Source organism: Bison bison, unplaced genomic scaffold, assembly GCF_000754665.1.
Source record: "Bison bison bison isolate TAMUID 2011002044 unplaced genomic scaffold, Bison_UMD1.0 scf7180017864456, whole genome shotgun sequence".
NCBI classification, from domain to species: domain Eukaryota; kingdom Metazoa; phylum Chordata; class Mammalia; order Artiodactyla; family Bovidae; genus Bison; species Bison bison.
Window position 1 is genome coordinate 6,950,040 of NW_011495018.1, and position 15,549 is coordinate 6,965,588.

General features: G+C 39.5%; 1 protein-coding gene across 1 annotated transcript in view; it reads right to left on the reverse strand.

The window, feature by feature from the left end:
- The window catches only part of ZRANB1 (zinc finger, RAN-binding domain containing 1), a 53,800-nt gene that overhangs the window by 34,795 nt on the left and 3,456 nt on the right, over positions 1–15,549 (reverse strand). The window contains exons 2-3 of the mRNA XM_010859166.1: positions 9,796–9,973; positions 7,667–8,517 (exon numbers count right to left, since the gene is read on the reverse strand). Coding sequence (XP_010857468.1) covers positions 7,667–8,517; positions 9,796–9,839 — 895 coding nt within the window. The 5' untranslated portion in view covers positions 9,840–9,973. The remainder of the gene's footprint in view (positions 1–7,666; positions 8,518–9,795; positions 9,974–15,549) is intronic.

Genomic DNA, 15,549 nt, shown 5'->3' on the forward strand with positions numbered 1-15,549 from the left:
AATCTGGAAAACTCAACAGTGGCCACAGGACTGGAAAAGGTCAGTTTTCATTCCAATTCCAAAGAAAGGCAATGCCAAATAATGTTCAAACTACTGCACAATTGCACTCATCTCACACGCTAGCAAAGTAATGCTCAAAATTCTCCAAGCCAAGATTCAACAATACGTGAACCGTGAATTTCCAGATGTTCAAGTTGGATTTAGAAAAGGCATAGGAACCAGAGATCAAAGTACCAACATTCACTGGATCATAGAAAAAGCAAGAGAGTTACAGAAAAACATCTACTTCTGCTTTATTGACTACGCCATAGATTTAACTGTGTAGATCACAACAAAGTGGAAAATCCTTCAAGAGATGGGAATACCAGACCACCTGACCTGCTTTCTGAGCAAACTGTATGCAAGTCAAGAAGCAACAGTTAGAACCACACGTGGAACAATGGACTGGCTCCAAACTGGGCAAGGAGTATGTCAAAGCTGTCTACTGTCGCCCTGCTTATTTAACTTATATTCAGAGTACATCGTGCAAAATGTCCGGCTGGATGAAGCACAAGCTGGAATCAAGATTGCCGGGAGAAGTATCAATAATCTCAGATATGCAGATGACACCACCTTTAGGGCAGAAAACGAAGAAGAACTAAAGAGCCCCTTGATGAAAGTGAAGAGGATATAGTGAAAAAGTTGGCTTAAAACTCAACATTCAAAAAATTAAGATCATGGCATCCGTTCCCAGCACTTCATGGCAAACAGATGGGGAAACAATGGAAACAATGAGAGACTTTCTTTTTGGAGCTCCAAAATCACGGCAGATGGTGACTGCAGCCATGAAATGAAAAGACACTTGCTCCTTGGGAGAAAAACTATGACAAAGCTAGACAGCATATCAAAAAGCAGAGACATTACTTTGCCAACAAAGGTCAAATTACTTTGCTAGTCAAAGCTATGGTTTTTCCAGTAGTTGTGTATGGATGTGAGAGGTGGACCACAAAGAAAGCTGAGTGCCAAAGAACTGATGCTTTGAGCTGTGGTATTGGAGTAGGGACTCTTGAGAGTCCCTTGGACTGCAAGGAGATCCAACCAGTCAATCCTAAAGGAAATCATCCCTGAATATTCATTAGAAGGACTGATACTGAAGCTCCAATACTTTGGCCACCTGATGTGAAGAACTGACTCCTTGGAAAAGACCCTGATGCTGGGAAAGATTGAAGGCGGGAGGAGAAGGGGACAACAGAGAATGAAACAATTGGATGGTATCACCGACTCAATGGACACAAGTTTGAGCAAGCTCCAGGAGCTGGTGAAGGACAGCAAATTCTGGCGTGCTGCAGTCCATGGGGTCGCAGAGCGTGGGCACACCTGGGCAACTGAATTGAAATATATATAAATATAAATACATGTGTGTATATATATATTTGACCTTCATCCACTGTTCCTGGCTCACAACTTCCCCAAACCCTTAAACTTCCCGAGTGATAAAAGCAGTGAGATAATATTTGGTCTCTTTTCCTCAGCTCCTGAAAACACATCCGGGTAGTTGACTTTTGGATCCCACCTCAAGGTAGGGGCTGGCTGCCAGGGGAACTAGCCATGTGATTAGAGGACTGTGACGTTCAGCTCTACCCACTATAGCACCCTGAGCTCCAGAGAGGGGAGAGGGAAGAGAAGTGGGAGACTCCCAGTGAACAATGATTTAATTAACCATGTCTATGTAACAAGGCCTCTGTAAAACCCCAAAAGGACAGTTTCGAGAGCCTCCAGACTGGTGACCACACAGAGATTTAAGGACAGAGGCACACTTGGAAAGAGCATCACGGAAGCTCCACGCCCCTTCCCCAAACCTTACTCTCTACACAGCTCTTCCATCTAGATGTTCATCTGTATCCTTTAATCATATCCTTTTATAATAAACCAGTGACCCAGTAAGTAAACTGCTTCTCTGAGTTATGTGAGGTTTTCTAACAAATTTATCAAACCCAAGGTGCGTGAGGATGGGAGTGTCATGGGAACCTCTGATTTATAGGCAGTCAGAAGTACAGGTTAACAACCTGGGCTTGGGGCTGGCTTCTGGCATCTGAAGTGGAGGGAGGTCTTCTGGGACTGACTCCTTCACCTACAGGATTTGATTCAACCCACAGGGTAGACAGTATCAGAATTGAGTTGAACTCTCAGGCACCCTGCTGGTGTTTTGAGAATTACCTGTTGAGACATGAGGAAGCGCCCCAATACAGACACATGTTGGAACTGAAACCCTTTACACAAGAGGAAGAAAACACCATTAACAAAACCTTAGTAATTCACTTCCTTGAGAAAAACCATCATACACATGATTTTTAATACCAGTACCAAAATAAATTGAAAAGACCATTTTAAAATGCAAAAAGCTTATACACTAATTATTGTTAAAATGAAAAAAGTGTTAATGAAAGCAATACATTCTGACATGTTTAACAACACACAAGTTTTAGACATTTCTACAGTCTACAGTTAATATCTGACACACTGGAGTGGGCAGATGCATGTAACACTGTATATAGTAAGGGGGCCAAAATATAATCAGCATAAATACAGAACATAACTGCCACAAATATTACTTTTCAACAGAAGTTATGAGAAAGGGAAAAACATTCCATCAAATACAACAAAATGTTTGCAGACACTTTGTAAGAAAAAATTAAATCTAACATATCTCCTATGTTTTAAGAATCATCAATGTTTAGACACATCAGAATTTTGCTCAATAATAAGATTACAATCCTCGTGACTCCATTTCAACATGCTCCATGATAATGAGATTCTGGGTTAGCTCATAAGTCTGATTCTCAACAGGGGTACACCAGTACACACTGTAGGTCACCCCAAAGCTTGGGGGCAACAGAGGTGTTATTAATGCATATGTTATCTCTAATGCCATTGCCAAGCACAATTCTTTTCCCCCTATGCCTTCAACAGCACTCTTTCTCACTGTCCTCCAATATCAAATCCTTTCCATCTTCATTAGCAGGGTCACTAGACAAGTTAAATGTAAGAAATACGCAGCTGCCTAAGGCAAAATGCAAAACAGGAAGCAACATGTCCAATGGCAACTGAATAAAAACTTTTCAAGAGAAAAACTTTAAATATTCATCATGAAGATGGAGAAATTAAATGTGAAGAAATCTGACTTCAGACTCTTCCATATCCATAGACCACCTAGGGATAAACTGAGACCTCTGTAAGAAGATCCAGGGGACCTACTCGCTCTGTCTTAACCTGACAAGAAGCCAAGTTGGTTAAGGGCAGTCTGTAAGGTGAGAAGTACAGAATGGTAGGGAGAAAGCCACGTGGAGAAATTTAAGAGAGAAGCAAAAAGGTTTGTCTCTGAAAGGTCTAGTTGTCCAGATCCCAGTTTCCACAAAAGTTTATTCACTGATTAACAAAAAGTTCAATGTCTGTTATGTATCAGGCACTGTTTAAGGTACTAGGAAACAACTGTGAACTAAACAAACAAAATTCCTGGTCGTCATAAAGCTTAAGTTCTTGTATACTTATAGCTGATTCACAGTGTTGTACAGTAGATAGAGACCAACAAAAGATTATAGAGCAATTATCCTCCAATTAAAAATAAATTTGCTAAAAAAGTTTTAAATTTTACGAAAGACAAATGAGGTGATTTCTAATAAGTATACTAGGAGGTTAACAAGTGTTGTGAAGAAAATGAAAGTTGGGGGAAAAGGATACAGAACAGGACTGAAATTTCAGATGCAGCAGTCAGGGAGGCCTCCCAGAGAAGATAACGTGTGAGAAAATACCTGCAGGAGGTACACTCGCTAATCCTGCAAATCTAGAGAAAGTAATCCAGGAAGAGGAAATAGTGCAAAGGGCTTGAGGCTTATTTGCAGATAAGAAAGGGTGCAAGAGTTGCTGGAATCAGAGAAAGAGAGAGAGAATGTGTTTAAAAATGGGGGAAGTAGATGTGGGATAGAGAGCAGAAAGAGCCTAAAAATTGGCTTTTACTTTGAGCAACACAGGGCATCACTGGAGGAGTGAGTAGCTACTACTGAGTGGAGTAGCTCCTATTCCAAGAACAATTTGTAAACAAGGATACAAACAAAGAGAGGATCACAGCTTGGACCAGGGTGATGACAGGTGGCCAGATTCTGGATATATTTTGAAGACAGAGCCAGTGAGAACGAAATAGAAAAAGAAGAAAACCTAGGATGACCAAAGCTTTGGACACAGCAAATATAAATGAACTTGCTGGGTCCAAAGTCCTAAACCAACATGGGAAAGAGAGAGAACAGATTTGAGAGGCTTGCTCAGATTTAGCCTGAGTTTGAAATAACTACATATTCAAGGGAAAATGCTGCAGAGGCAGCAGCTGGATATGAGTGTCTAGGGTTCAGGCATACAAGAAGTTATCGTACAGATTTAACCTGAGATTCTTATCTGACCCTGTGTCTTTTCAAGGGATCAACTTGGGGGTCCCTTGTTGTTCTTCTAAAGGGCACCTGATTCGGTAGAAGAGCAGCACTAAAATAACATGTTAGGTGGCGCTGTCTTAATTCCAGGGACACCATCATCTATCCAGGGGGAAAAGCAGACCATGATTAGAATCAACAGAGCTCCCAGAAAATAACCTGGCACTGAACCGCAGACATTCCAGAGACAGGCGCTATTTAAACCACACCTCTGCCGCTACCATTCGGGCACCCATTCCCAGATGTCTTTTCTTCTGGCTTTGGCACTGCTGTCCCCAACGTCCCCTCACCACACAAGAGAATATGACTGAGGTGAAACTTACACCCAACAGTCACATAAAAGACACTTTCTTAATACTGTGGAAACTTCAGCTTTAGCTTTCTCAATACTGAACCTTCATTCCCATTTTAAAATGCTGGCCTGAGGTTGAGATTTTTTATTTCAATTTCAAATGGGAAAGTCTCATATTTTATACTTAGGATAAATTTTATGCATAGTATACACTTTATACTTAGTGCACATATTTTGGAGATGGTTTTTTTAAATATATATGCTGCCAAAGCGAGTACTAAGATGGCGTTATTAAATGTCTAAATCGGTAAGCCATAATATACTGTATCTAATGAAATCTGGAAAGCATAAGGCAGACAGAAAGGGAGAAGATTAATTTTCAATACATGTGGACTTCTGCTAACCCAACACAAGGTAAACAACTAAAAGTTAACATATTTCAATGATATTTACAAATCAGGGTAAGACTATCCAACAAAGACAGGACCAAAGTCTTTTATACAACCGTTTAGAACCGTATTATACACTGAAAACTCAAAAATACTTGCTGGTAGGAAAGAGAATCCACAGTACCAAGAACCAATCAATTCTTAGCCCTAAGAACCTAGAAACTCTGGAGTATGTGGGAATGGGGACTTGACTTTGCTCAGTTGTAAGAATTCAAAGAGGCAAAAAGATGGTTATCCAAAAAAACTCAATATATGGAAAGAAAGACAAACATCAAGAAGACACAGTAGTCAGAATGCAAGAAATAACAGCCATAAAGACAAAGATATACTGACAGGTCTAACTTGTGCATGTCAAGGGGAAAAAATATTTCAAAGCAGTTCTTATCATTAGATCCACTAACTTGAAGAAACAGTAACCCCAAAGAGGTTAAAAAAATCACTGCAATCTAGTTTCTTACCTTCTATACTATAACACCACCTTACAGTTAATATTAACATATTATACTATTGCCTGCAAAAATAATCTTAAGTGTTCCAAAAGACAGATGGGTAATTAAAGGACAATCAAACCTAGATACAAAAGATCACATAAGATTCCATTTATATGGAATATTCACAATAATAGTCACTGAAACAGAAAGCAGACTGCTGATTACCGGGGTCTTGGAGGTGTGGAACAACTGCTTAAATGGGTAATGGGTTTCTTCCAGGATGATGAAAATGTTTCAGAACTAGATGGAGGTAATGGTTGCACAACACTGTGGATGTGCTAAATACCACCGAATTGTTCACTTTCAAAATGATGAGTTTTATGTTATATGAATTTGACCTCAATTTTTAAACATTCATAATAAACAAAACCCTTCTGTATCTCCGGGTTTTAAAAAAAAGAAAAAAACATTCACACCATATGTGGCACCTCAATTTGAGGAGAGAAAAAGAATCGCTGGGCTGTAGTGGGACAGCACAGACGGCTGAAGACAGCTAGTCCTCGTCCTCGTCCTCGGGGCAGGAGAGAATGGGAGCTAACGGTTACTAAGCGCTGTTTCTGTGTCTTGTTCAGAAGGGCGCATCTGCTGGGGCTTTTTGGGGGCCAGGACAAAGCTAAAACAAAAAAACAGATTTCTTGAAATCTACTCTTTGGACTTGTAGGTTCCTAAGTTATGTACTCCATATTCTTGGGGCTATATTCAGGAAGATAAACAAAATTAATTGGTACTGGGAAATACACACACATACCACACACACACACACACACCCCCCCACAGCCATGTTTAAGGCATAGTTATTATTCCACACAAGATTTAACTTTAGTAGTCACTCAAAATTTTCTTTACAAAGCTGAATGTCAAAGTAACCACCCAACTGGGATGACCCAGAGGGATGGTTCGGGGAGGGAGGTGGGAGGGGCGTTCAGGATGGGGAACACGTGTACACCCGTGGCGGATGCATGTTGATGTATGGCAAAACCAATACAATATTGTAAAGTAATTAACCTCCAATTAAAATAAATAAATTTATATTTAAAAAAAAGTAAGCACCCAATCCAAATTATTTAGATTTATATAATTCAAATAGCTAATCTACTCAAAAGCGGTGGGGGGGCATACAAATAACTGCTTTCGTGAATTACATCATAAATAATTAACTCACAAGATCAGTAACTGGAGAAAATCTTACTCTCACAACATGTCTCTGTCCCTTAACAGCTCTGAGCCAGTAACTGAGACTAATATCCAGCATTTCCTTAGGAAAGTACCAAAACACACAAATCATATTCGAACTACGGAATCAGCTGGCCACATGAAATCAGTTTCACAAAGTTTGCAAATATTCACTACAAGACATTCATAAAAAATTAACATCAGCGTTTTCAAGGTCAGTATTATGTCTGTTCAACTTCTTGGAGTCACACATTTTTGTGGTATTTTTAACTTCTGACTGAAGCTTCTACCATCACAAGACGCTCACACTGTTTACAGACACTCCGAAGCTGCAGCTGGGACTCCTCAGTCACATCTCGTTACAATAAGCAGAGTAGCAGTTTTAAACTGCAGGTATATATTTTACTACAGATATGTAAAAAACTCTGCTATAACTTGACATTTTTCTCTCTAAAGATGGAAAGACACATGCACAATGAAATGGGAGGCAATACAGGACAATGTTAAGACAAGATCACAAATTTCAGAGGTTCTCATGCATGCATACTGAGAGTAGTAGCTATCATGCTGAATTAACTAAACGCTAAATAATGCTGACCTTCCTTATATCTTTCATGTTACTTTTAATATCTTTTCCCAACCCATTCAAACGACAAGATCACAAATTCAGAAGTTCTTATGCATGCACACTGAGAGTGTAACTATCATGCTGAATGAACTAAATGCTAAATAATGTTACCTTCCTTATATCCTTCATGTCATTAATATCTTTTCCCAATCCATTCAAAAAACACAAAAACTTACCCACACAAGCATTGAGGAACAGCCAGTCAGTCTTTTTCATCCTGTTTTTAATTTGCTTTAGTTTTTTGAAGTCCACTTCGAGTTCCTCCTTGCTGCCAACAGCACCAGCCAGCTCAATCCTCTGGAAATCCATTTTCACCTCCGAGTCCCGTTTCATAGTCGGCGGCGATCTTCTCTGGCTGTTGCCACTGCTACAGCTTCCTCTCCATCGAGCTCTGTCTTGCTCATTAATTATTGAAGAAGCCTCTTCAGTCTCTGCGAACTCGATTGCTTCAATATTATTAGGTCTGGGATGATCGCAAACAACACATTTTTTAGCCTTGGCCCAGTTTTCATATGTGCAAATAGAACAAGTCCAATGCTGGGTCCTTGTGTTCAGTTTATTTCTATCATTGTACTCCTCACAAGGATCAACAGAAAAAGCAACTGGTCTTGAGCCAGATCCTGAGGATTGAGGAGATTCTGTGGGACTCCTGGTCCTACGCTGGGATAAGCACTGAGTGCATCTGATTGCTCTTGGCCAGTTCAAATATGTGCACATGTGGCATGACCATTTATTGGCATTTTCCATGCTATATGAAGATTTAACCCTTGGTCTTGCACTAGAGTCTGGACAGATCAAAGGACTACTTCCTCCTTCGGTGCTGGAAGGATCCCAATCTCTACCAACATCACTTGAACCACTTTTAAATGGGTCTTCCGTAATAATTGTCCCACTAGGTCTCTGGGCACGACACATGGTACACTTGATCGCAGACGGCCAGTTTTCATACGTACAGTATTCACAAGCCCACTTAATTCCACGTTCTGACATTGTGCACTTCTTGAAGTGAGTTATGTCAGGCAGGAAGCTATAAATAATTAGGACATGGTTATTAAAACAATAGCTACATAATTTCACCCCTGAAAACACGCCCAAAATATAAAAGTAACCTTCAACTTATAAAATATCAATTTCTCAAGATATGCATGTAACATTTCTTACTGAAATCTTTTTTTTTTTTTTTTAATTTCCAGAGAGACACTGGAGGTAGATCCCAAAGAAAAATCTTAGACCTGGGGATTTAATGAAAATGTACTTTGGAATGCAAGAGAGACAGGCAAAAGAAGTTTGTTCTAAGAGGGAAGGAGGTTAAAGCAGGAAGCCTCTCACAGAAATGTTTCATCTCAGCCAGGTCATCACCATCAATTTAGAAAAATAACCAGTAATTAAAAGATTCAAAGGTAAGGGATAGAACACAAACCATGTATCTTAAACACATAACATTCTTAAATTATGAGCAACAGACTATTATGCTATTGAGGCATAGTACCACGATGTTTGATTCACTAAAGAATTCAGAAGATCAAACAGTCAACTCTATCGTTCTTCCTAAGGGAGAAAAGCAGCCTAAATGTGCTCATTACCCACTGCTCTTAATAAGCACAGGTAGAAAAGATGTTGAGGAGTAATGCTTACAATTAACAAAGTAACGATGTGAAACTAGATAATGTTCCATAGCCTATATCCTCAAAATCTTGCTCTGTCTAGAGTGCAAAAAGTAAAAACTGCACATTACCTACTCTCAGGACAACCAATCGACGAAACATCCCTGCAATAACCACTAGCATAATCACGCCAATATAATTTTGAATATTTATACTCAAAATATTCAATATTTAAAATGCACTCAATTACATTAACTATTTAAAAGGTTCCTAGGATTCTACACTGGACTTACTAACACTACAAACTATGAAAACTTTATTATTTAATTACAACCAATTTATAAATACTTGCACAGCAAATGTAATGATTTTTTTTAATGGCTTGAATTTAGACATTGGCCACAAAAGCCAGCCTTTCCCTTTTCTTAAATCCCTTTCTCAACTAAATGTGTATCATCCTGCTACCTATGTGAAACCAGAAAAGTGAAAGAAATCTAGGGAAAGTAATAGAAATTTTTCCTTCTCTTTCTCAAGGATTTTTCCTTTTGAACCTGGAAAGCAAAATCTTTCATTTAGACGTGTATTATTACATCCCTGCTTGCCAAGTCCTCACTCCTTTTAATAGCGTAAACTTTGTTAAGAGGACAATTTCACTATAAGAGAGCCTACTATTTAATAGCTAAAATAAAAATCACACTTACTAAGATTTTAGTTTCCATGCTATAACCTCCACCTTGTTGTACATGGTCAGAATGAAAGCACAGTTTATAAATCAGAACAAAGACAAGACTCAGTCGTCATGGTGGCTCAGATTCTGACTTCCTCAGGAGATACTGCAAAATGTAGTAAGTGGTTCTGCAGGATTGTGAATAGCTATTCCTGTAAAGGAGACCAAAACTGAATTTCACTTGAAGCCTACTACTTTATCCAAAAGTATTTATTTTTTAAAAAAGGCTTTATTTTTATAAATTCTCTATTCTAATCCTACTCATTTAATAATGGACTCCGATCTTTAGAATTTTAATATAGCAAAGAGTCAGCTGATTGGGTTGGTCAGTCAAATTAGGTACAGGAAAGATATTTTTCCCCTAAAACTTTAAACACACATGTGTGTATGCACTATTATCAGTAATCTTAAGTTGGTAGTAGGGCTTCCCTCATAGCTCAGTTGATAAAGAATCTGCCTGCAATGCAGGAGACCCCAGTTCGATTCCTGGGTCGGGAAGATTCCCTGGAGAAGGGATAGGCTACCCAATCTAGTGTTCTTGGGCTTTCCTTGTGGTTCAGCTGGTAAAGAATCCGCCTGCAATGCAGGAGAACTGGGTTCGATCCCTGAGTTGGGAAGATTCCCCTGGAGAAGGGAGAGGCTACCCACTCCAGTATTCTGGCCTGGAGCATTCCATGGACTATATATAGTCCATGGGGTTGCAAAGAGTCAGACACAACTGACTGACTTACAATTTAAGTTGGTAGTACTAATAAGTCAATTCCTACCTGTATCACTTATTATTATTGCAGAGGGAAAGATGGTATAAACCAAGTTAATAGAAAAAAGCAAGTATACACACACACACACACACAGCACTTATATTTAACTTTGAAATCCTTTTCTCATTCAGCAGCTTTATTTTCCTCAAATCCAGGTAATTTGTATTTATTTACTTAGATTTTTAAATTTAGTTTGCACCTACTGATTATATACACAATCTGACAGCAATCCAAAAGTGTGTTGAAGGGCAAAGGCTAAAATCATAAAAGCATCCATAAAATGGACAACTGAGATTTAATGGCAACTTTCATATTCATTACGCAGTTTCTTCCTTTGGTTTCTCAGGAATGAAATATAAATTACTTGCTCATGCTACTGGAAACTAAAATGAGCAAATAGAAACTTAACATGACGAGAACAAATGACATAATGTACATATTCAAGGATACGTAATCTCAATATTTAAAACATTCACATTCAAAAATTCACGCCTGCTTTGATAAGTATTACTTTGATATAGTGTCAACTAAACAGTCTGTGGCTTACGTTACCTTAGCTAATCTTCATGGAATTAATACTGTGCCAGCATAACTTAAATGTCCATGTCTCACAGAAAACAAAAGCCCCTGCCATTAAAAAATAAAAAATCATCATGTGAGCCTGGTAAATAGCCTGTGTGTGCTGTGTGCTTAGTCGCTCAGTTGTGTCCAACTCTGTGTGACCTCATGGACTGTAGCCCGTCAGGCTCCTCTGTCCATGGGACTCTCCATGCAAGAACACTGGAGTGGGTTGCCATGCCCTCCTCCAGGGGATCTTCCCAACCCAGGGATCGAACCCAGGTCTCTCGCACTACAGGCAGATTCTTTACCTTGTGAGCCACCAAGGAAGCCCGGTACATAGCCTACCCCTCCCCAAAATTCAGCTAACTAAGGAATACCAAAACCAAGCTCAAGTTAAAAAAAAGAAAAAGAATTCTGAGGTAAGTGCATTATATTAGACAATGATACATATGTATATGTATACACTCTATTGAGATGTTGTAGGAATAGTTTCTTCATAACTGAAAGTTAAAATTCAGTTTTAACTACAGGGGAATTTGTAGTGTATTTACAATTTTGAGTAATTGACCTCAAAATAGATATATTTCTTCTGTAGTGTTCAGTAATGCTTCACAAGTATGGTCTAGTTCACTATTAAACATGACAGTATAAAAAATGTTTACTTATAAGCCCCTCCCTTTCGCTAACCACTGACCCATGCATCATAATACTCATAGTTTTATTAGTATTTGAACTTGGAAGTATATAATTAAAAGCGGTTGTGAATTTAATACTACAAAACTTTTTTACAAAGTTAAAATCCTGGAGAGAATTATCTGAGAACATCATCTGCACCTGTGGTAACAGTAAATGGAATGGAAGAGTAAAAATAACATCAGTTCAACTACGTGATTTTGCATTACTGAGACGACATTAATACTGAGTACACTTTTTCTACCAAAATCAAAACATCCCAAAAAGAACATGGTATTATTTTTAACAGCAACCAGATCTAAGAGTTAATACTGCACACTGAAATAAAACCATTATTAAATATCTTTCAAGTAAACATGTATTCAAATACCCAATTTACAAGCCTACTTTTGCATAAAACACAGCTTTCCAAATTCTATCCAGTGAATCATACTTCAGCTAACTGGTACACAAAGTAACAATAAAATCTATACAATAAGTGCCCCTTCAAGGGGCATGAGATACAACTACTATTCTTAAATATTCCTTGGTTGAAATGCAATACCAGCAGTTCCCATCTTGTGGACCAAAGAGTCCACAAATCTATACATCAAACCCTACCTGCAGACTGAATAATGTCTCCAAGTATATTAACCATTTTCTAGTATTAAATTCACAACTGTTTTTGATATACTTCCAAGTTCAAACACTAATAAAACTCAGTATTATCATGCATGAGTCAGTGGCTAGCAAAAGGGAGGGGCTCCTAACTAAACATTTTTTATACTGTCATGCTTAGCAGTGAATTAGACAAGTACTCTTGCCTGGAAAATCCCATGGATGGAGGAGCCTGGTGCGCTGCAGTCCATGGGGTCGCTTAGAGTCGGATACAACTGAGCAACTTCACTTTCACTTTTCACTTTCATGCATTGGAGAAGGAAATGGCAACCCACTCCAATGTTCTTGCCTGGAGAATCCCAGGGATAGGAGAGCCTGGTGGGCTGCCGTCTATGGGGTCGCACAGAGTCGGACATGACTGAAGCGACTTAGCAGCAGCAGACCATACTTGTGAAGCATTACTAAACGCTACGAAGAAACATATCTATTTTGAGGTCAATTACTCAAAATTGTAAATACACTACAAATTCCCCCAACTACCTACTAAAACTCTCTCAAGGAGAACTAGAGAAGTGAAATGGTCCTCACCAAATACAAACTCCTTGAGAAATAAACTGACAGAAACTTAACTGCCAGTTAGTGTCAAATGACAACCAGTTATCCAAAGGAAGGTCTAAGATATAAGTTTTATATTAGCTTTATTAGTAAGCCTATATTTAGTAATACAAATATTAATTTTTAATGTAAATTGTTAATGTAGGTGTTAATTAACATAAACCTGTGCAGATTTACAAATGCTCAGAAAGCATTTTAGGGGAATAAAGATGAAAGCTAAAACTAGAAGGATACTCCAAGCATGTTGAATTTTCAGGTTCTATTAAAGTATTAGCACAAGTTAATTCTGAATGGCAAAATTTATATTTTAAAAAAGTACTATGTTTAACTTCTGAGCTCCAAATTCCACACAGTCATTTCCTCTTTTCCCCTCAGCATCTTTCTACATCACTGTCTTCCTCATAACAGTCAACAGAAAAAACAACTGGTCTTGAGCAAGATCCTAAAGCTTCATGATATGGTGGACCGTCTGTCCACAAATCTCACCTCATTGCCGGACTCCAACAGCTTGTCGCATTCCACACTAAACCTCTTATCGTCCGCCTACAACAAACCCCAGCCTGACTTCTCTCTCCAGTTTCCATTAAGGACACCACTAATACTACTGGACCCAGCACAGTAACTCAGACTCATCTTGAATTCTGCCTTCACCCCATAGATTCTTTCCAGTGGTTTCTGTACAATCAGTTTTCTTTCCATTTCAGCAGCCATCAACCCTTTTTCAGTTCAGGTCAGAACTACTCTAATAGCCTCCTAAGCGCCTTCCCTTTCTAAATCCATCCAGCTCACCGTTAGCAAAATAATCCTAGTAACAAGGCCCTCGTTCTGAAACTCTTCTTTAACAGCACAAACTCTCAGCTCCTTCCCAACACACAAACACAGCACACACCCCAGACCCACTATGTACTACCAGCCCTCCACAATATACACATGAAGACATTACCTGAGAAAAACAAGCACGACAGACACACACACTCAGTTCTGGCAAATCCTACCCATCCTTTAAAGCTCAGTTCAAATCTCATCTCTCTCATAAAGTTTTTCAAATCATTTCAAGTATATACACTCCAAGCAACCACAACACTTCCATCCACATTTGGCACCTACTGTATGTCTTCTTGGCTCTAGTTTCTGAAACACTGATTTGTGGAACACTGTGCCATATCATTTCCTACACTCGGTTTTCAATCAGAGCTTCCCAGGTGCACCGGTAGTAAAGAATCCACCTGCCAATGCAGGAGACGCCTGGGACTTCGGTTCCATCCTTGGGTCAGGAAGATCCCATGGAGTAGGAAATGGCAACCTGCTCCAGTACTCTTGCCTGGAAAACCCCATTGACAGAGGAGCCCGGCAGGGTACAGTCCACGGGGTTGCCAAGAGTCAGACAGGACTGAGTGAGCACAGCAGAGCCAAGCTGTCAAGAACTTTGGCTCAGAGATTCTAATGGCATGGAATGGGGACCAGTCCCATGTTTAGAAAAATCCAGAGAGGAGACCATGTTGAGCGACCTAAACAGAGAAAGGAGAGGAGCTTTTGAGCAATTTCAGGAAAAATAGAGATTCTAGAGGATGGGATCCACTCCTGTATCAAGACCTCAGTAGACAGTGCCTAGCACTAACAATTAGGTACCAAGCCAAAGGCACACATGAGCTGGTTAAGTATTCAAGTCCTGAGGTGGCAAGGACACAAGTGCACAGACTTTTGCAGTCATTAAACATCCTCTGAAAGTCCTAAATCTGTGTGAAATCATGTATAAATGATTAAGAATCAGTAAGACCCCAAAAATACGCTGACCTTCACCTCCTTCAGAGATCACTGTTACCTATCTCATCTGCATACTAAACACATTCGCTAAGAAGATCCCTTCCAAGCAATGTGTGGATAAGTTGGACAAAATTACTTTGGTTAAAATAATAGTTCAGTTCAGTTCAGTTGCTCAGTCGTGTCCGACTCTTTGCGACCCCATGAAGTGCAGCACGCCAGGCCTCCCTGTCCATCACCAACTCCCAGAGGTCATCCAGACTCACGTCCATCGAGTCAGTGATGCCATCCAGCCATTTCATCCTCTGTCGTCCCCTTCTCCTTCTGCCCCCAATCCCTCCCAGCATCAGTGTCTTTTCCAATGAGTCAACTCTTCACATGAGGTGGCCAAAGTACTGGAGTTTCAGCTTTAGCATCATTCCTTCCAAAGAAATCACAGGGCTGATCTCCTTCAGAATGGACTGGTTGGATCTTCTTGCAGTCCAAGGGACTCTCAAGAGTCTTCTCCAACACCACACTTAAAAAGCATCAATTCTTCGGCTCTCAGCCTTCTTCACAGTCCAACTCTCATATCCATACATGACCACAGGAAAAACCATAGCCTTGACTAGACGAACCTTTGTTGGCAAAGTAATGTCTCTGCTTTTGAATATGTTATCTAGGTTGGTCGTAACTTTCCTTCCAAGGAGTAAGCGTCTTTTAATTTCATGACTACAGTCACCATCTGCAGTGATTTTGGA